The sequence below is a fragment of the Capra hircus genome, chromosome 10 (genome assembly GCF_001704415.2).
Source record: "Capra hircus breed San Clemente chromosome 10, ASM170441v1, whole genome shotgun sequence".
In the NCBI taxonomy this organism is placed as follows: domain Eukaryota; kingdom Metazoa; phylum Chordata; class Mammalia; order Artiodactyla; family Bovidae; genus Capra; species Capra hircus.
The window spans coordinates 19,901,042-19,921,991 of NC_030817.1; the positions used below are offsets into that span (position 1 = coordinate 19,901,042).

Consider the following 20,950-nt stretch of genomic DNA (forward strand, 5'->3'; position numbering starts at 1 on the left):
TCATGAGGCCTTACAATCATTTTCCTTTCAAAAACCAGAATCCTCGGAAGCATTATACCCGTATTTTCCTTTGCTCAGTTCCAAATACTGGACCTAAGGTATGGAATCTTGGACAGACAATGAGACCTATGGTCACCCTGGCGGGGGTGGGGGTATGGGTGGAGCAGGGCTAGAGTCAGCACTGAGACCTGAGGAGGGAAGGTTCCGGGACAGTATCTGGGTGGGGGGAGCAGACTTCTAAGATGGGGCCTCGGAGGAAACAGGCGGCTTTCCATCCTTAATCACAAGGAAGCTTTAGATCCTTCCCTTATGATTAAGGATTGAAAAGGGTTTCAAATTTCTTGGGATCCCGACAGTCAAAAATAAGTAGGGAGAAATCTTGAAATCCAAACCGAGAGCCAAATTTAGCTCAGGAGGAGAAAAAAAAAAAGTGCCACTTATTGAAATTAGCAATTATCAAATCAAAAATTATCAAACTGCCAGGGAACAAAGCATACTCTAAAATCAGGCCTCCCTCCCACCCCCCAGAAAGCCAAAAATCTCTCAGAGCAAGGCCGTGCCCAGGCAGCAGCCTGAGTGAAATGAATGGTAGGCACACAGCTGTTTCCCGTCATTTTACCCTCTTTTTGTGCCATCACCCCAACCCCCAAACCTTAAGAAAGGAAGAACCCATTTTCTAGTCCCTTTCCCCAAACAACCAAGGAAGGTTCAATTCATTACTGACTTGACTGATAGGCAAATTACTGGGAAAAAACATCTATTCTCACCAAAGCATTAACTCAAACTGTGCATTCGAATTTCATCACAAAGTGAAAAAAAAAAAGACTTTTTTTCTTAAAGATGTTTTGAAGATTGAGAAGCATGTGGAAAAATCTCGAAAGGAAAGGTTAAGAGTAATAGCAAAACAGTCCTTTAAGAGGAAATTTAGAGGCAGCATAAGCCAAGTATGTAATTTTTAAATGTCCAGCAGACACGTTACAAAAGCAAAATGAAACGGGTGAAGTCAATTCAACAATACATTTTATTTAACTCAATATATCCAAAATGCTATCACTTCAACAAGCGATAAATCAGTATTTAAAAAATTAACGAGACATTTTACATCCTTGTAAATTTGGAGTGTATTTTACACCTAAGAGCACAGCTCCTTTGGGACCAGCCACATTACAATGGCTCTGTAGCTACAGGTGACTCACGGCTCTTGTACTGGACAAGCACGTCCATAGAGCCTCCAGCTGAAGGCCTGGTTTTGATCTGGGGAAGGGGCTCCTGTTGGTGGGAAAATGAGTGAGATGGAACGGTCCCCCCTTCTCATGACCTTGCCTGTGTATTTCAGGGTAAGACTCCCAACAACCACAAACGTACTCTCCCTCATCCCCATGACAGCCACAGGTTTTGAAAAGTGCTGCTTCTGGAGCACATGGATTTGCTGAGGTCCTTGGGCTTCCCTGGTGGCTCAGAGAGTAAAGCGTCTGCCTGCAATGCAGGAGACCCAGGTTCGATCCCTGGGTCGGCAAGATCCCCTGGAGAAGGAAATGGCAACCCACTCCAGTACTCTTGCCTGGAAAATCCCATGGACGGAGAAGCCTGGTGGGCTACAGCCCATGGGGTCACAAAGAGTCGGACACGACTGAGCGAAGTCACTTTGCCCTCCTCAGTCTCAGCCCAAGCCTCCAACGGGCACCTCTGCTTGCAGCTTCTTTGCCACTCCCTCCAACTCCCGCCAAAGCCTAGGTCAACCCTAATCTGACCCTATGCCCAAGACTCTGCTGTGCCCCTTTTATGCTTGGATGACAATGGCTTTTGAACTTTTTGGACCACAATCTGGGTAACAAGTACATTTTACACAACCATAATTACTCACAACCCTCCTCTGATAGCTTCCATTCTGGTATATTCCGTGTTAATCCATTTCATTAAAGAAAAAAATACACTGGGTACAACCTCCTAAACGGGTCTCATGATCTACTTAAGAGTTATGCCCTGCAGTTTGGAGAACACTGTATGGCCCACTTGACATTACTTTCAGAAGTTCTGACTTCTTACATAATGAACCCTTTTCTCTGAAATGAGGGATTATCACCCTAGGCTCTGGTAAGTATCCAGCTTTGATTCAGTATTTCTGACAAAAATATGCCATCGCCATGTGGTTGGCTGTTAACTCAGGTGCTACTGTAGTATATATGAATCTTTTCATTTTTGATCGTATATTATCTAGGGTTCTGGATCAGGAAATATAATGCAAGAATGTTGTAGCCTGCCAAAAGAATATTAATACAAATTTATGATAATGCATGGAAAAGTTTCTCTCCACCTCAAAATCATGGCAAGCTTTGCTTCTCCTCTGCTATGGTCTATTTAACTTATAAACTCAATGGACCATACCATCTACGCCCCTTTCTGTCGGCTGCTAGGAACCAACACAAGTACAGAATATGTACCGAACTTTACCACGTATCCTGGGGTGTTAACTTTTCAAAAATTTTCCCCTAGGCCATGTTTCCAATGTACCTTCCCCATTTCCCCACCCCCCTACCACACATACAGAGGTCCCCTCACTAAATTTTAATTCTATACCTTCATAGGCTGACTGCAGCCCATACTGCATCAGGATAGAAAAGTAAGTAAATAAATAAAATAGGAACAACAATACCAAACAGACAATATCAGCTTTGGGGCTGTAGCTTCTTTGTAAAATGAAAGACTTGCAGTTGATAATTACTTTATTTTCTTCTAGTTCAAGTACTCTTTAAGCTGCATCACATTTAAAACTAAAACTGGTCAAAAGATCCCATTAAGCCGGAGATTTTATCTCCTCTGGAGTCTGTACTTCATCCCCACCGCTCTTAGCATGTTACTAGAAACCTTCTGCATATTCCATAATTATAGAATCAAGTCTGATAAGGCCAAAGCAGGGAGAGAAGATGCATTTACAGAGCCTGAAAAGCAAAGATTCCACAGAGCTAAACCCTTGCCATCCTGCCACTTCTGACTGCCCTCCAAGGCAGCAGGCCACCACTAGCTTCTGCTCCCTTACTAATCTCTGAAAGATATAAGAATGATATGTGGACTGCAGAAGTGGGCAGTACACTGGAGGACAGAGATAAAAGCTGGCTTTTCATGACATGCATGAAAATTCCCAAAGGGATTTGTGTTGTATTACTCCAAGTAAAATCTGGCGTTGAACAACAAAAACTCTTGATGCTTACAGCTCATGACTGGCTAGCACTAATCTGGCTCCGCTATAACAACTCTCAGGTCTGAGTTCTGAATAGAACGTCACAATACTGGACTCTTGAATCAGAAAAGTTTGGTGCTTGGAGACAGCTATGTCTCTAATAAACCATGTGATTTTGGCTTGGGGAAAAAAACCCCAACAATTTCTTTGAACCAAAGTTCCTCATCTAAAAAACCGAGAGATTGAACCAGATGGTTTCTAAAAGCCCTTCTCACTCTAAAGCAGGATGCTGCTGCACTTTGCAATACTTGTTTTTTAAAATGAGGAAAAACCTTTGTAATCGATTCTTACTTAAAAAATAATTTGGTCCCTTTAGGTAACTTGTTTTTAGCTTTTCCACTTGAATGGCCCTTGATTGCTTTCCTCAGGGAACTATATACTCAATTATTTTGTAGTAATCTATGAGGGAAAAGAATCTGAAAAAGAATATATATATGTATATATTAACTGAATCATGGTGCTGTACATCTGAAAATAACATTCAATGTAAATCAGCTATGCTGCTGCTGCTGCTAAGTCACTTCAGTTGTGTCCGACTCTGTGAGACCCCACAGACGGCAGCCCACCAGGCTCCCCCGTCTCTGGGATTCTCCAGGCAAGAACACTGGAGTCGGTTGCCATTTCCTTCTCCAATGCATGAAAGTGAAAAGTGAAAGTGAAGTCGCTCAGTCATGACCGACTCTTAGTGACTCTGTGGACTGCAGCCTACCAGGCTCCTCTGTCCCTGGGATATTCCAGGCAAGAGTACTATATTTCAATTAAAAAAATAAATCCCAAGGCTGGTGGCCCTCAGCAGAATGAAGGCCCACCACTCCCATGCAATACCATTCAGAGCATCACAACTGAATCCACTATCTAGGTATTTCTCATCTTGCCACAAGAATGACGGCTCGAGTCAGCAGTCACGGACACTGAGACATACAGCTGGTTATACACTCCCACTGGTGATGGACAGGGTGGGAGGTCCCTCCAGCAGTGCGACATCTCACCTCCTGGGGGGAGCCTTCCGGTGAAGTCCACAGCTAAATCCCAAACTTGTTTCTGCCAGGACTGCTTCCATCATGCCATCACCCTAGTTGCCCACGCTCACTCTGCACAGTTACTAAACCTCTGCAACCCTTATTCTGCTCACAGTTTCAATGGAAATGAGGCTGCCATGATGACTTTAAAAAAAAAAATCCAGTACATAGTAGGGCCTCAGGAATTTTGCTTTACTTCCCCTGTCCCATCTTCTTTTTAATACACTTTCCTACGGGAGAAATCATGGAGGGTCTGCTTATTTCCTGAGGACAGGGAGAAGAGTTGGACTTTATAGGTGTTGCTGAAGCCCCATTTTATTGTTGTTAAACTGGCCTTTTCATTAAAAAACAAAAAACTTAGCCTTTCTAAAACTAGTGATGCCTCCATGTGAGCATACATGGATGTTGGTGATTACATACAATCCCCACGTGAGAGCCTGGGCCCTGTGACCCTCAGGTCCAGAGCACCCTGAGAAACGCGTGTGGGAAGGGTGGGCAGCGTGCTTCCAGGAGGCCCGCTCTTCCTGGCCCTGGAGCGGCAGCACAAGCTGACAGGGGGGAGAGTGACTAGTCAAAGAGCAGAGTAATTAGCTGCGAGCAAAACAGTCGTGGGCGTGTGAAGTGCGGAGGAGAGGGGAAAAAAGTGACAGAAGAGCATTATCTTATTTTGCTGAAAACTGTAGCAAGGTATTAATGCTTCAGCTGTTCCTTTGAAGTTGTCTCTAAGGGAGGGAAGGGGAGAGCGGGCTTCTGGTCCTCCGGAGGCATGCAGGGCATCATTTCAGACCCACATAGGTCAGTCGTGGCGTCTCAGGTGGAAACTCTAGTGAAAGGGCCAGAGTGAATCTCTGAGGCCCGCGGGGCTGTGCAGTGCGCTAATCAGTCCCCCAGCCCACACCTTCCCAAGCCAAGGCAGGTTCCTAACACTCTTCTGTCCCATCACTGCCGGCTCCACGGCTACTAGAGGATGACAATGATGCTCCAGAAGCCGTAAGGGGAGATGAAGGAAAATACAGCTCATCCACAAAGGCTGTGCTGGAGCTGGTCGGCCTTGGTTTGCAGGATCAGACTCTGAGCATCTATCCTGGGTGTGCCTTCAGGGGTAACATACTGGTCACTTGATATCAGCCACAGCGGGAATATCTGCACCATGGGAATCAGCAAATGCTACAAACCAAGGTTCCTTCCCCCAGAAAGCCAGTTTACCAGCATATCCCTGCTTCCACTGGTACACAGGGAAAGGATTTCTGTCCCAAGCATACAAAGCTAAGAGACTGGATTCTCAAGTTAGACCTGGATTTGCCAGATGACGCTGCGGAGTTACTAGCCTTTCTGACTGTGGGTTTCCTTTAACTAGGAGTAATATTAATACCACAGGGTTGTTACATGGATTAAATTTGCTAATCCATATAAAAGTACTTTTTTCTAGGGCCTGGCATATTAAAATAACTCAGCAAATATTATTTGTTTTTACCAATACACCACAGCAAATATATCTAGTCTAGTATTTTGCTGTAGACAAACCACCTCCTGTCATGGACCCATCTTTCTATGCCCAGACTTGTGGCTCAGACGGACCCATCTTTCTAGTAACTACTATTCACAGTTCAATGTCAGTAATGTTGCCATTCCATCCCATTTCCTCTCACATACACATCTATTTCGCTCTCCCCATGAACCGAAGAGCCTAGAGACACGGGGAAAGACCCCTGAGCAGACAGATGGCGTCTGACGATCAACAGGCTTCCTTTTGAGTAGATCAGTCCTTAGACCAGCCTCTGTAGCTCTGTACTGTGTGTACCTAAGGCTGTCAAGTTACATGAAAAGTGAAAGTCGCTCAGTCGTGTCTGACTCTTTGTGACCCCATGAACTATTTAGTCCTTGGAATTCTCCAGGCCAGAGTACTAGGGTGGGTAGCTATTCCTTTCTCCAGGGGATCTTCCCAACCCAGGCCTCCCGCATTGCAGATGGATTCTTTAACAACGGAACCACCAGGGAAGCCCAAGAATACTGGAGTAGGCAGCCTATCACGCCTCCAGCAGATCTTCCCGACCCAGGAATCGAACCGGGATCTCCCGCATTGTAGGTGGATTCTTTACCAGCTGAACTGCCAGGGAAGCCCAGGCAAGTTACATAGCTTGGTTATTTTCTCCAGTTTATAAGTGCCTGTTTAGACATATACACTATTAAGTAGACAATTCACAGGAGAGACAATGGGATGGAAGACAGGCCAAAGAAAGAGGAAGAGGATCACAGAGCACTTGGGGAGTGCTGCAAGGACCTGGTTGCCTTTCCGATTGCACTCAAGAGTCATTCTTGAATTACAGTTAAGCAAAATACTTAATATTATGTACTTGAGGAAATGAAGGTAGTTTCAGAATAAACCCTCCTGCCCTCGAAATAGCTAAAACAAAAAGCTCTGGATAAAATTTTGGTTTCCAGGGAAATCTAGTCATCAGAAAGGGAGCAGTTCTTAAAACTATGAAAGAAGGGGATTTTCATCGCATTCTGACATCAGCGCATCCACCTAGGAGGTAAGCAGTACTAAACACTATCCTCAGCACAGTCTGTTCTGTAACACTTGGTCTGAAGAACTGCAGCACACCAATACTGCCATCGCTGCTTACTTTTCCCTTTTAAAGGGCGCAAATAACCCATCCTAACTGTCTACACATTCTACCATCTGACATTCGTGAGTCCATAAAAGCTCAGGTGCAGGACTGGTCGTGTTTTTTGGGGAAAAAATAACATAAGAATATTGTCTTGGCCTCAGGAAGCCTAGGCATTAATTACCAAAGCTTAAGAGAAACTCTTAGAAAATAACGCGTTTAAACCAAATTAACAGATTGAAAAAAAAAAAAAAACACTAGCAAAAATAGCATGTGCATGCTCAAAGGAGAAAAGAAACAGTTGATTAAATCTGTTCCATCAGGAAACCTCCCCGGAGACAGAGAAATTAAATTTTCAGGAGTGCTGCAGGCTTGGCAGAAGCTGGGAGGGGCGGGGAGCTCCCGGGCTCCCCTTTGTAAAGTCGGGGAACTACACTGCCCCGGCATCATGAGCAGGACCAGCTTGTCTGACGTCGACTTCTGAGACACGCAGATGCACTTAAGAAAAAGCTTGGAAGTCACATTCAGCCCTCCAGGCTGAGACAGCAGGGGTCAAAAACAGTACTTCAAGAGTCCGGGACAGCAACTGGCTACATGGGAGATGCAGGAAAATCAGGGTCACGGAACACAAAAGAAATGCGTTTGACAGTTTGTCATGCTGAGTGTCTCTTAACATCAAATATTCCATGTTTCTCAGCTACTGGTGCAAGATATTTAAAGGGTATATTTACCAGACTTCTCTGTCTGTGACAGTGACTTTATATACCCAGAGGTGTAAATCCTGGGAATGGTCCAAGCTGGTGATTCTTTCCAGCTGCTGTTGCCACATGCTTAAAGGGAGCTGTGTTCTGAGACAGACCTTCCGTGGAGGGAACTTTCAGCATCGCCTGTAACCGAGCGCTCTTCACACGCCCCCCTACACTCCCACCCAGTTGGGGAATGTTCTCCATGGTACATCAATGGCCCTCGACTCTCAGACCTACCTCCGCGGGGTGCAGTCATCATGTGGGGGGATGATGACGACCTTCACTGTGACCGATGTTCTCAGGAGGTCGATCATCTGCTCATGGCTCAGGGTGGCCACGGCCACCTTGCAGATCTCCACCAGCCGGCTGCCCTGCCTCAGCCCTGCCTGCCAGGCATAGCCGTAGGGCTCCACATCTGCCACGATGCCCTCATAGTTGACGTGGAAGCCAAGCTGTCCCAGCCCATTCCTTCGCAGAGTCATCTCCACCGATTCACAGCCTTTTGACACGAACTAGACAAAGACACAAAAGACATCACAGTCTGATGAACCCACTAGGGTCTTAAGTGGTATGCGTGGACAGCCAGGGTTATTTCTGAATACCCTAATGCCAGCTGAAGAGCAGGCTGGTTATTTTGCCTTCACTAATCTCCATTCATTAGGCCCAAAGGAACACACTTGTTGCGTCCAAAGAACTCAATGGCTTCTCTGAAGTTACAAGGAAACCTCTAACAGAGACCTACAGGGAGCTGGCAGTGAAGAAAAATGGGTGTTCTGCTGTTCATTTTGCCCTTAAGACATTCAAAGCAGCAGATACTCAATCCAACAACTGTTTTCACCAGCTGAAGCAGACTGGCTGGGCTACATCATCAGTTACCACGGCAATGGGATCAGGTCACATGCAAATGAGTTTCCAACAAAGATGCACAGTCAATGTGTCTTCCCCCACTTGTTCTGCTACTTGTCCAGCTGAAAAAAATGATGGGAAGTTATGACCCATAAACTCTGGGTTCCTTCCCACCATGAAGGGAGTTTTCAGAGGACCTAATAATAAAACAGGACAGGCTTCTATAACTTGGCTCTCGCCTGCATGGAAAGCTTGATGAAAGGGAAGCGGAAGAAAATCACTGACCTGAAGCCTTTTGACAATCTCTTTGATGTCATCATTGTTAACAAAACTCTCCACGGACACACATTCGCCTCGCTCGTAGAAGATTTTGAGGCTGGCGTCGGTTGAAGTCCACCCTATCACATCTCTGCAGGAACAGTTGAAAACCACACTCTTTGTTTCCTGCTCGATGAGGACGATGAACTCACTGGAGACCCCGAGGAGGCAGTCTATCTCCATCGCCTTGTTGTAGTCCTTGGCCCGGACGGCCCACACGATGGCTCCCATGCTACTGAGCTCAGCTCCTGGGTATGGCTTGGACTTTTCCTTCTTTTTGGAGGCCAGAGAGATGAACGGAAACTTGCCGGAGGGGTCGATGGGGGTGTTGGTGACGTTCTTTTCTGCCAGGTCTTTCAGGTACTCCTGGCGGGTCCGCGTCGCCATGGCCCGGAACTTTTCCGACTTATGAGCAGCATTTTCTGCATTGATCACTTTGGCCAAAAGGAAGTCCCTGAACACATTTGACTTAGGGAAGGTGACCCCTTTCGGGATGGGAGGTCCGAAAGAAGGCACATCTCTGGACCTGGTGACAGCCACACTAAAGAGACGAAGATCAATGAGAAAGAGGCTGGTCAATATTTCTCAGACTCACAGCAGGAGAATAAAATACACTTTCTCAATGACAAAGATATCTTTCAAAAGGAAAATAACTGTCATCTTCCCACAGGAAACAACATACCCTTCTGCTTAACATGAGCATACTTTTCCATTCAATCATATTTAGGACTTAGGAAACAACATTTTTTCCTAGGTCAAGATACCCAAAAACTTAAGGTAAAAACTTTCATTAACAGGTAGTAAATCAACCATAACTCCAAGAAGAAAAGATTTAACTGTAATATTCTTTACAAGAGACAACATTAAAATACTTAGTGATTATTCCCAAGTGGGGAGGGGTGGTTACTATAAACACCTTTCAGAACAAGTATAGGTTTTATAGGGGCTTCCCAGGTGGCTGAGTGGTAAAGAATCCACCTGGCAATGCACAAGACACGGGTTTGATCCCTGGGTTGGGAAGATCCCCTGGAGAAGGAAATGGCAACCCATTCCAGTATTCTTGCCTGGGAAAACCCATGGACATAGAGGCCTGGTGAGCTACAGTCCACGGGGTCACAAAAGAGTCAGATATGACTTGGCGACTAAACAACAATGCAGATTCTGTAGGAACACAAATGCAGTCCCCATTTTAGACAGGACGACCACAGAAGTCATCTTCTAATGCAAACATCCAAAGATATGTATACAAAGAAGAGGAATGGATTAAAAAAAATTAACCATATTATTTTTTCCTATGTGTCAGGCCTTAAGCAACCAGATCAAAAAGCATGAGTTTTTTTTTTTTTTTTTTTTTTTTTAAATTCTCTGTTATTAAACTGCTTTGGCTACACCAAATAGCTTGCTGGATCTTAGCTCCCCAAGCAGGGACTGAACCTGGGCCTCAGCAGTGAAAGTGCCAAGTCCTAACCACTGGACCACCAAGGAATTCTCCCAAAAGCATAATTTTAAAATGAAACTTGAAATTTGGATAACAGAAAAGGATTATAATTTTTAGGTGGTAATACCAACAGTGCTTTACAATCATATTTTTAAATGAAGCTATTCTCTGGTCTAAATTCTCTACTTTTGGTATTTGATTCTGACAATTTGTAAGGAAAATATGTTCCTTTCCCCATTCCTTTAAGCAAGATTGAGTTGAGAAAGCCTGTTCCAGTCACTTCCTTTGCATCTGTATTGCTGAAATTGGGTGCAAGACAAGGGTCTACAAGTATCTATACTAATCTATTACTTTTAATCTCAAAAGGAAAAAGACTCAAGTTTTTTCTAAAACAACAACAGGAATTAAATGAAAGTGGGGCGGTTGTGTGTTTTATATCGTATTTCAAGATCTCCTTCCAGGACCTGAGCAAAGTTTGAGAGGACTGGAAATGATGATTCTAACAGATCAAACATCCTCTTTTCAAATTATCCAATTATTTAAAAGAGAATCAATTATGCAATTGTACAAAGAATACAAAATCTGTTTCTCTAGAATTCTCAGAATCGAAAGGACATAACCAAAGGGCATACAACTTTCAAATTAAACTTGCACAATTTTTTCTTTATCTCAAGGGCTTGAAGATACTTGGCTTTGCTTTTCCAAAAATGATTATTGCTCGTGAAAGTAGGATAAATAAATAAAAATCAGCATCCTCAGGAGACAAATTATATATTTTGTCAGAATATGCCACAAGATGGCCTATTTCTGAAAATGGCTTTTTACAAATTTATTAAAAAAAAAAAAGACTACCTAGTTCATTTCATGACAAAGAAAGGTGGCAGGCAACATTCCATTTTCTAACTGGAGATGAGAATTCACAGAAACCTCCATCTGTACGATAGCTAATTACATCAGTATTAGAAAGGCAGTTTTTCCTGTCTAATGTGAACTGTCTGGCTTGAATGCTGACAGCTGTATAATTTTAATTTGATCTTTTTTTTTTTCCAAGTCAAGCAGATGATGCGAAAATCCAGATTCACTTGCTTTTCTAAGAGGAATCCCAGAAGGACCCAGAAATACTTAATATCTTTCCTTTTTAAATGGACAATTTCTTCTCTTGCTAATTTCATATCATTATTCTCAAGAAACAGCAGAGATTTTATTTTAAACAAGGAGAGAAAAATGCTTAGCAGAAGGTGTTGATATGGGCACCATCCATCCACTTGCCCCTTAAATTCATGGGTTGCCTAATAGATCTATTTATTAGCTAATAGAACGTTAGACAAACATTTATTGAACACCCTCCAATAATTAGAAGACTCAAGAATGAACTATGAGGAAAGAAACCTGAACCCTTAACATATAATTATCAGTGATTCATCACAGTAGGGAGGTAAATGATACAGACACTAAAATCAGCTTTGCATCATTAGAAATAGAATCCTTACAGAAGAAGATGAGGAAGATGATACCCTAGAATGCTCTTTTCAAACAAAGGGCTTTATGTTGGATAAATCTAACTTTCAAGGTTTTCTGCAAGGTTAAAAGCTCATTAATTTAGATGCCACCAATTCTGAACTCTTGATAATAAGGTCTGTTTTAAGCTAAGTATAAAGAAATTTTTTTTCTTGCCTTCGTAAGAAAAGAAGCCTTTCTAGAATTTCAGTGTGCTATATATAGATACTTGAGATGAATTAATTATAAATGGCTTTTGCTATTTTAAAAAGCACATTCCAAAGAGCTACTTGGCCATACTTAGCCTAGTATGCAATACTGTATCTCTTGAGAAATAATACATTCTTTAAAATCATAGCCATGCCTTACATGCTCAGCACTGTCAAGGACTAGGAGGGTTATCTACTCAAGTGGGTTATCTGGATGACAGACAGAAGATCAAAAGCTGAAAGGGTTATGGAAAGTTAGCAGTGGGTGAGGGGAGGATACTTAAGCGAAGTCAGGGTTCCTCAAACTCTTGTCAACAGAATCTTGAGTTTCATCTTAACATTCATCTTGATTTTACATTCCACTGAAGAGTATCTATATTCATTTTAACACAAAAATCTGTTCTGTTCCCCTCATCTTCAAGCCACTGAGGGACCAGGAAGGTGTTTTCTTTCACTCTGTCATTTGACACATCCCTGAACCTCCGTTTGAACAGCTGGTGCACATTCTTCACTTCTCCAGGAAACAGCCTCGGAGAAGTACAACAACAATTTTTCCAGAGCTTGTTAGAGTGAGCCAGGATGGGAATCTGAGCTTCTGGATAACCGGCAGTGTGACAAGACCACATTTACTCCCTGCTATGTTCTTAAATTTCCCTGGGGCTATGTTTTTAAATTTCCCACTCTTAAGGTGCTTGCGAAAGGGACCATCTACAAGAGTCACACAGCCAAAGAGATCACCATTAGGCCACTGCCAGCGGGCCTGGGCCTTTGCTGGCATCAAAGACCTTGGATGAAGTCGCAAGCTGATACATGGGAATGCTGCAGAGACATCTCAACAGAGGTCTCAATGAAAGAGTGAGAAGAGTAAGACTTCTGAAGCACCATGGCAACAGCAATAAAGAATGACATTTAAAAGGAAGGGGACTTAGCATCAAAACTGTCGAGTTTAGAAGCTCAGATCAGACTGCCAACTTGGGGAGCTTTCCAAGAAAGCAGACCCTAGCAAAGGACAGGAAAGATGAGCAGCAGAACAAATGGGTACCCACCGTCCCCTCCCTGGGGGATCTCTACTGCTAACAGTCTTCAATCACCAACACCTGACTATATGCCAGGACCAAGGGCGGATGTCACAGGCTCAGTCTTCCAGAAGGTCAAAGCCTGGTGTGGGGCTACCTCTCCTGGGCTGAGCACTCTCCTGGAGAGAGTTTGGCATGCTACTGGAACACCAGGAAAGATACTTTATCCAGTCCTGGGAGGTCAGGGAAGCCCTCCCAGAGAAAAGAAGAGCAGGCATTCCTGGATGAAGGCGGGCCAGGGTGTGTGTGAGAGGAGGCACTCTTGCCCAGAGAGTGGCATGTGCAGAGAGAAAGGGCTGTTAAGTAGCCCCATGATGGGGAGGTAGGGGGTGGGAATGGGAGGACTGGGAGAGGGGCCAGCGGACGCTGAGGGATAAGAGAGGCCAGACCTGAAGGACTCCATGTGGTAGGCTATGCCAGGGAGTCTCAACACTGCCTAAATGGTTTTCAGCACCAAGAGTGACATTTTCAGAATCTTGTCATAGAAAAGGCAGCCATACGGGACAAGAAGGATGCTGATTAATGATGGCTGGGAATAGACTTTCTGAAAGAATCTCACCACTTGACCCACTTTGATTTTTCTTTTGAGACACAGTTGATTTTTCAACTGTGAGACACACAGTTGAAGCTTGCATATTTATGTATTTTTATTCAAGAGAAGGAAAGAAGAAAGGTATGGTCATTTAATGTGCATATACCACACTTCCCTGCCTACACCAGATACTTAGGGGATTTTTAGGTAGGGGTCAAGCAGTCTTCTACTGCACAGAAAGGGAAATTTAAGATCTGAGATGTTTAACAGTCTGGTCTGGTTCAAAGTGCTTTCTGCACTACATCATACTAACTCATTTCAACATTTACTACATCTTAACCACTGAATATGGAAATCTTCCTAAGAGGAATAATATATATATATATACACTTCCTAAACATAGCTCCTGACCACAATTTAACATCTGTTTTGAAGATGAGTATTTATTAAAACTACTTATTACAACAGTAGTTTTAAAGTTAACAGTAATTCTTTAATTTCATCAAAAAGCAACTTTCAACTGTTAAAGATGTTCTAAAATTTTTAAACAGTCTGCCTGAAATGGATCCAAATAAGGCTCATACATTGCAATTAATTAATCTTAAAATTTTGAATTTTGTTAACGCTCCTCTACTTTTCTCACTTCACCTTCTTTATTTCTTGCAACATATTTGTTGAAGAAACTGGGCTATGTGTTCCAGAGTTGTCCAGAGCCTGAATTTTCCTGAATAAAAACATGTTCTATAGTCTTTTATATTTCTTGCAACTTGGCTTCTCTAGATGTTTGATCAGATTCACATTCAATTTTAGAAAGAGGGATAAGACTGATTCCTAGAGGGGGTTGTGTTCTTCCATTATGAGACACACATTTGTCTCTTTTTATGATATTTGCAACCTTTGATGATCAATGTCTAGATCCATCCATTCATTAGCTGTTTAAAAAAATGGTCGTAAAATTTCTGCACTGTGTTTTTATAAATTGAGGCCCTTGGGGTGAATGGCGCACATTTGGTTGTTTGGTCCCAAGTCAAATGACCTTGGATTGCTATGCTTATTAAATCTGTACATTAAACATGACTCATTTTTCTGTATCTCCCTTATCAGTCATCACTTATTGATGCTTTCAGTACATCCTTGTCACTAAATGGTTCATCTTTCTGATTTGTTGCTTCTAATCTATTCTGTCAACTGAAATCAGACAATCAAGCTCTGTGTAATGACACAAGTGAAATAATAGAGACCAAGGGGCTCTCTTATCAGCTATGAGGATAAGCTTTAGTACTCAGACTTAGTGATTAACTTGAGTTCTTGGCTATGCCTACTATTCAAGGTTAACTAGACTCTGGAATTAACTTGGATTAGTCAGTTTTTCCAGTATAAACAGTCTATTATAGTTCCCAGGGTGGTACAGCACACATTATTTCAGAGTCTTATTTCCATATTCACTATAGGGACTTTTTTTCCCCCCTCTCTGCTCTCCTGTTGAATCCTAGAGCCTAGAATACTGCCTAGCATATTTTGATTAGGGCTGCAAAGAACCAGTGAAAAAATAAATGAGTAACAATAAACTCTAAATTTTACATTTCTGTATATAAATTACTTTGCATGTTGACAGTGAGTAAGTTTTCCTAAAAGTCTATTTATATACTTTATATACTGTTGTCTGAAGGCCTAGAATCCTAGGGCCTCTACAGCCCACTAATCTCTCCAACAACACAGCCTTCTTACTGTACTTACCAGTGTTCTTCCTCTGTTTATGTGTCCATCTGCACCGCTATCCACACCCTGACTCATAGAATTATTTCTAATTTGCCACTGAATTCCACCATCTGTGCTACACAACATACACTGAATCCTATTTTCCCGGCTAAACATTCTTTGTATCCTTAGCCTGTATTGACCCCACATTTCTCTACACAATTACAGCAAGACACTCCTTCGAGGAACTAACTGTCCACACTCTGGGCACCAAGTAGATGTCAGTAAATAAACGTTGAGTGTTCACAGTGGAGAAAGCCTGCAACAAGAGACTGTAAACGAGGAACAGCATTTGAATATTCTAAGTACATCTCTTACAGATAAAATTAAAAGTAGATTTAAATAAAATTTGTATAAATTAAATGTATCTCCAACCTTTCCTACCAGAGTATCCCTAATGAAAGAGGTCTATGAATTCATATCCCTAGTAGTTTGGGGGAGGGACTGGGGTATAAGAAAACCCCACATGTATGAAAACTCTTTGAAGATCCACATTTTATCTTAAAATTGGTACAAATTTTCCATTCTATTTCCTAATACGTTTTCATGAGAAAATAAACCACATCCTTTTCCCAAGCATTAAAGACTACAAGCGAGGTACCCTAGTTATTCTGGGCCTATAAACATCTGGCATCACCACATACTTCAGGAAACATGTCGACCCGAATTTGAGAAGGACGGAGAAAAACCCAGGTACCTAAAGTTTTTTACAGGAAAAGATCACTACTGTAGTTCCAAAATTCAGTGTACTGGGTCTTCAAGCAAGCTTGGCAACTAGGGAATTCCAGACTAGCCCATGTCTTGTGAGCTGGGGTGTTCAGGGTCCTCCTGCAAAGGCATCCAGCATCACAAGGTAGGCTAAGAATATGCGGTCTCCAGGTAAGAGATTAAAAATGAGAGAGAGAAAAAAAAGAGCAAGCAAAAATCATGATTCTCAGGCTGGGGAGGAGAGTTTGAAAAGAATAAAATAGATACCACTTCCTCTACCCGTCAAGTATTGAAGAAGGCTCAGACATCTTTCCTCCTTATATCAGTGTATTTAGCCTTGCACTGGACACACTTCAGTGGCTATTAAGCACTGAAAATGTGGCTGGTATAGTCAAGGAGTACTAAATCATATTAAATTTTAAAAACTGTCACTTGATTCAGTTTTCCAAAAGTCTTTTAAAAGTATGTTTGGAATAAGCTATCATGAATATACTTTTCCAACTGCAAAATTTTATGACATCTAAATACATATTATTTCCAATGAAAATTGAGCATCCTAACTGAGGTGAGCTGTAAGTCAAAAACGCACTTGAGATTTGTCTTGGTCCAAAAATATGTAAAATTTCTCAATAATTTTTAAAATTTTAAAATTATATGTTGAAATTATAATATTTGGATACCACAGGTAAATAATATATATTATTGGGTCAAAATACAGTCCATGGGGTCGCAAAGAGTTGGACACGACTGAGGGACTTTCACTTTACACTGGGCAAAAACCTACTGTTAAAATTAATTTTACCTGTTTCTTGTTACTTTAAAAAATATGGCTATTGGAAAATACAAAATGAATATGTGACTTGCACTGTATTTCTACTGGACAGCAATTCACTAAGACAAAGACCTTTAAAAGAAGAATCTCTTTTTAAAAGAAGTACATAGCTTTCCATTCCCCAACATCCTAGAGATGATTCAAAACAGGATTTAGCTTTCTGTCCACAAAGTTGTATGAAATCCTTTGCAGGAATCCAGTACACAGCACGTTTCCATCGCTTGGGTGTAGTTTCTAAACTCAGCTATCCATCCTAATTACAGTCAAATGTTCTACATTAATTCTTTCCTTCTACACCTAACTAACGTAGCTTTTGGAGACCATGGTCTTGCTAAGGGGCTTTAGATCTAGGCTTCCTTTGCTTGAGTTTCTACCCACTGAGTCTAGGAAACTACAGACCTCCTTGGTTTGGAGTTTTCACATAGACTCAGCATCCGAGAAATTCTGGAACAGCCTGCAGGTTGGTAGTAGGGGCAGCAAAGACCCTATTTCACATGGCATGGAGTGAGGCAGCAGGGTAGAGTGGTTAAGAGACAAAACTCTAAAATCAGACTTGGTGCATTCAAACCTACACTCTGCCCAGTACCAGCTGACCTCAGGCAAGTTACCTATTCCCATGCGCTCAAGTTTTCTCATGTGAAAATGGGGATTAAAACAGTACCCACCTCATGAAAGTGTTAAGTCGCTCAGTCGTGTCTGACTCTGTGTGATTCCGTGGACTGTAGCCCACTAGGTTCCTCTGTCCATGTGATTTCCCAGACAAGAATACCGGAGTGGTTTGCTATTTCCTCCTCCAGGGAATCTTCTCGACCCAGGGATTGAACCTGGGTCTACCACATGGCAGGTAGACTCTTTACCATCTGAGCCACCAGGGAAGCCACCTCATAGATTTTAAAAATTGAATGAGGTAATAATACAAATAAGATACCTAAACTAGAGCTGGGCTTATAACGGGGGCTCATCAGACATAGTTACTGCGGAATAGGGAGGGATGACGGCAGTCAGTAGAAGTAACCTTGACTTGTTCTGTTCCCTGAACTTGCTTGTTCTCCTATAATTAACCTGCCTTACCCCTAGGATTAGACAGTTGTAGATTTCACAACAAACCAATTAGCAGCCTAGGTTGGCCAGTTTCTGTATAGATGGCTACATTAAGTAAAAAAGAACTATTCAAAATTAACAAAGCCTTGTCTCCCAAATTTTAGGGATGCAAAACTACAATAAACTTTCATATTTTAAAAGGACAGATTCCTCTTAGGACATTTTACTCATGCCAGAACATCCTCAAAACATCTTCTTGGCATGACACTCATGTCAATCCAGCATCACAGGTTCTTACTCTCTTCAGCACTAATCCCCTCCAGGATTCCTGCAGAGGCCACTGCAGGTAGACCTTGAATTCTGTAACTCATGAGACTATATCAATGAGGGACATGGAAACAATTCCACCAAACACTTAACAAAGCCTCTAAGACTGAAGTCAGAAATGTTACAGTGAATCAAGTCAGCCTGAAGCAAAGGTTTGGATTTTTTAAAATAATAGCAATAATTAAAAAAAAATTAAACTTCTCTTCCCTACTTATTTGGTTTTCCTTGTGGCTCAGCTGGTAAAGAATCTGCCTGCAAAGTGGGAGACCTGGGTTTGATCCCTGGGTTGGGAAGACACCCTGGAGAAGGGAAAGGCTACCTACTCCAGTATTCTGGCCTGGAGAATTCCATGGACTGTATAGTCCACAGTCCATGGGGTTCAAAGAGTTGGACATGACTGAGCGACTTTCACTTTCACTATTTCCTACTTATTATGATCATTCTTCTCTGCTTCTGCCATAGCAAAAGCAAAATATAATTAGCAGTATGAGTAATTAGCTGATGACCAGATGGTGTGGATGAGGGACACCACCTAAGGAGGAGGTGCGAATGGAAACAGCAGGTGTCTAACCAACATGTCTAGGGAATGTCAGTGCCACCAGGTTACGTCATCCTGTGAATTTGGCCATCCACATGCATAGTTTAAAGGCAGAAATAAATAGCGATAGATTTCCCATTGCCGCTTCCGAAGAGCTGGATGGGGCCTTCGATGTGACCACCCACCAATGCCCATCCAGCCACCTCTGGAGCCATTACCTGTAACAGACACTGTCAGTGCAGGGGTTGTGAACCCTGACAATGACGAAAACATGCTGAAAGTGGGATCGGATGTTTTTCGGGCTGAATGGCTGTGCTCCCGGCTCTTGGAAAACAATTGTTACAATATCATTTCCAATGTGCCGCTTCCTTAGGAGCTAAAAGAAAACATAAGCAAACAACATAAATGATGAAGGTCTGCTTTTTCCTCTTCGATTCCCTTCTGCAATTGTATTTAAAACATTCATATTAGGCAAGGAAATCTACACAGCTATTGTCAATATTTTAGCATGTCTTACCATCTCCTCCAAGGAAGACTATAGAAATGAATATTCAGAAATTTGCATAAAATACATAGTCCATTCAAATAGATCTAACCAATCTCTAGCATATTACGCCAAGTCCTAGCGTCTCCAAATCCTCAGTTTCCATAACAACAGTTTTGTTCCATTTTTGTATAAGAAAGAAACTTGCCACGGGGAAGATTTTTTTAAAAGATGAGAACGGCTGAAGTAATTACAACACAATTTATGTTCTGATTCCATTAGCTTCATTTAAAGAAACGGGGCTAAGATGTTTTCTGATAATACTTTTTGTGGCACAAGCTGAGGATGCAGAAATTAATAATATTCTAACAGTTCTAACAGTTTTATAGCAGGTCAAATTTCAGGTTTAAATAACTGTTTTAATTACAGTGAATGCTGCTTAAGACCACCTTCTGTTTCACATTAAAAGGTGTTCAGGGAAGGTGGCTTTCAATTTCAGACCCTCCGAATGAATCATCCCAGGTCAGTGCCTCTCTGGGAGGGGTCCTTAAGCAGGTTAGCTCAATCATGTGAAGAAAAACTGAACAAAATTTGTATTATTCGTATTTATTACACGAAAGCTCCTACCAGGAGGAGAACAGCTAAACAAGGCCTTTACATAACTATTCATTAGAGAAAAACTTATATTTATAAATCTTAAAGAAAAATTTCTCCAGTGACTTTAACTTATACAGATTACATACCAGTAAAATCAATGATCAAGTATTGGCTGTCGGCCGATATTGGAGAAACAACAGCATTAGATTAGGGTTGAGAATTGGGAGTTAGGAAGTTTGTGAAATGTACTTTTACCTTAGGAATTTTAAAGCATCCCAAATTATCTTTTAATGAGGCTGTTTACTTCATTTCTAAACATGCTATATTATCAGATGTGACATAAAGGCTACTCCCTATTGACTGCTAAATAAAATATACCTGTTATCAAAGATTATTAATCTATTCAGGATCTTGAACACATCTAACTCAAATACAATCTATCTATGTATATGTCATTCATACATGGAGGTCATTGCTTTTTGATGTATTGTCATCCTTACTTCAAAATATGGCTTAATATGTTATCTTACTTACTAAACGACCCACACAGAAATAAATCCATCTATCCATCTTGCAATATATATAATGAAAAAAAAGACAAGGTTTATAAATCAATACCTGCAAAAAGATTTTAAGACACATTCTTTCTGGTTTTTCTAACCATAATGTGATCTATGTAGATTACAATAAATTCTTTAACTAGAGAATTAAAATTTCTTAATATGCAGACTACCAATTATTTCTTTCATTCTGATTTAGGATCATAATACTTTTGTTTTGACTGGACCTCAAACTGAATCATTTAGATAGCTGTTCACTTAAATGTCCACTAACTCAGCTCAGCACTTTAACTTAAATAAGTTTATAAATAGCTGGATATAAACAACTGCATCTTGTTACTGAATGTTTTACCTCTCCTCCCCCACATTACTTTCCTCTGCTGAACACTGGTTAGTCCCTAAGTCCTGTCTGACTCTGCGACCCCATGGACTGTAGCCCTCTAGGCTCCTCTGTCCGTGAGTTTTTCCAGACAAGCATATTGGAGTGCTTCCTTTTCCAGGGGATCTTCCTGACCCAGGGGTGGAACTTTTATCTCCTGCATTGGCAGGTGGATTCTTCACCACTGAGCCACTTAGG

General features: G+C 41.8%; 1 protein-coding gene across 6 annotated transcripts in view; it reads right to left on the minus strand.

The window, feature by feature from the left end:
- SIPA1L1 (signal induced proliferation associated 1 like 1) overlaps nucleotides 1–20,950 on the minus strand; it is a 383,207-nt gene that overhangs the window by 64,259 nt on the left and 297,998 nt on the right. For all 6 annotated transcript variants that reach the window (XM_018054010.1, XM_005686032.3, XM_005686031.3 and 3 more), the window contains 3 exons: nucleotides 18,951–19,108; nucleotides 8,744–9,317; nucleotides 7,850–8,124 (listed from right to left, as the gene is read on the minus strand). In XM_018054010.1, coding sequence (XP_017909499.1) covers nucleotides 7,850–8,124; nucleotides 8,744–9,317; nucleotides 18,951–19,108 — 1,007 coding nt within the window. The remainder of the gene's footprint in view (nucleotides 1–7,849; nucleotides 8,125–8,743; nucleotides 9,318–18,950; nucleotides 19,109–20,950) is intronic.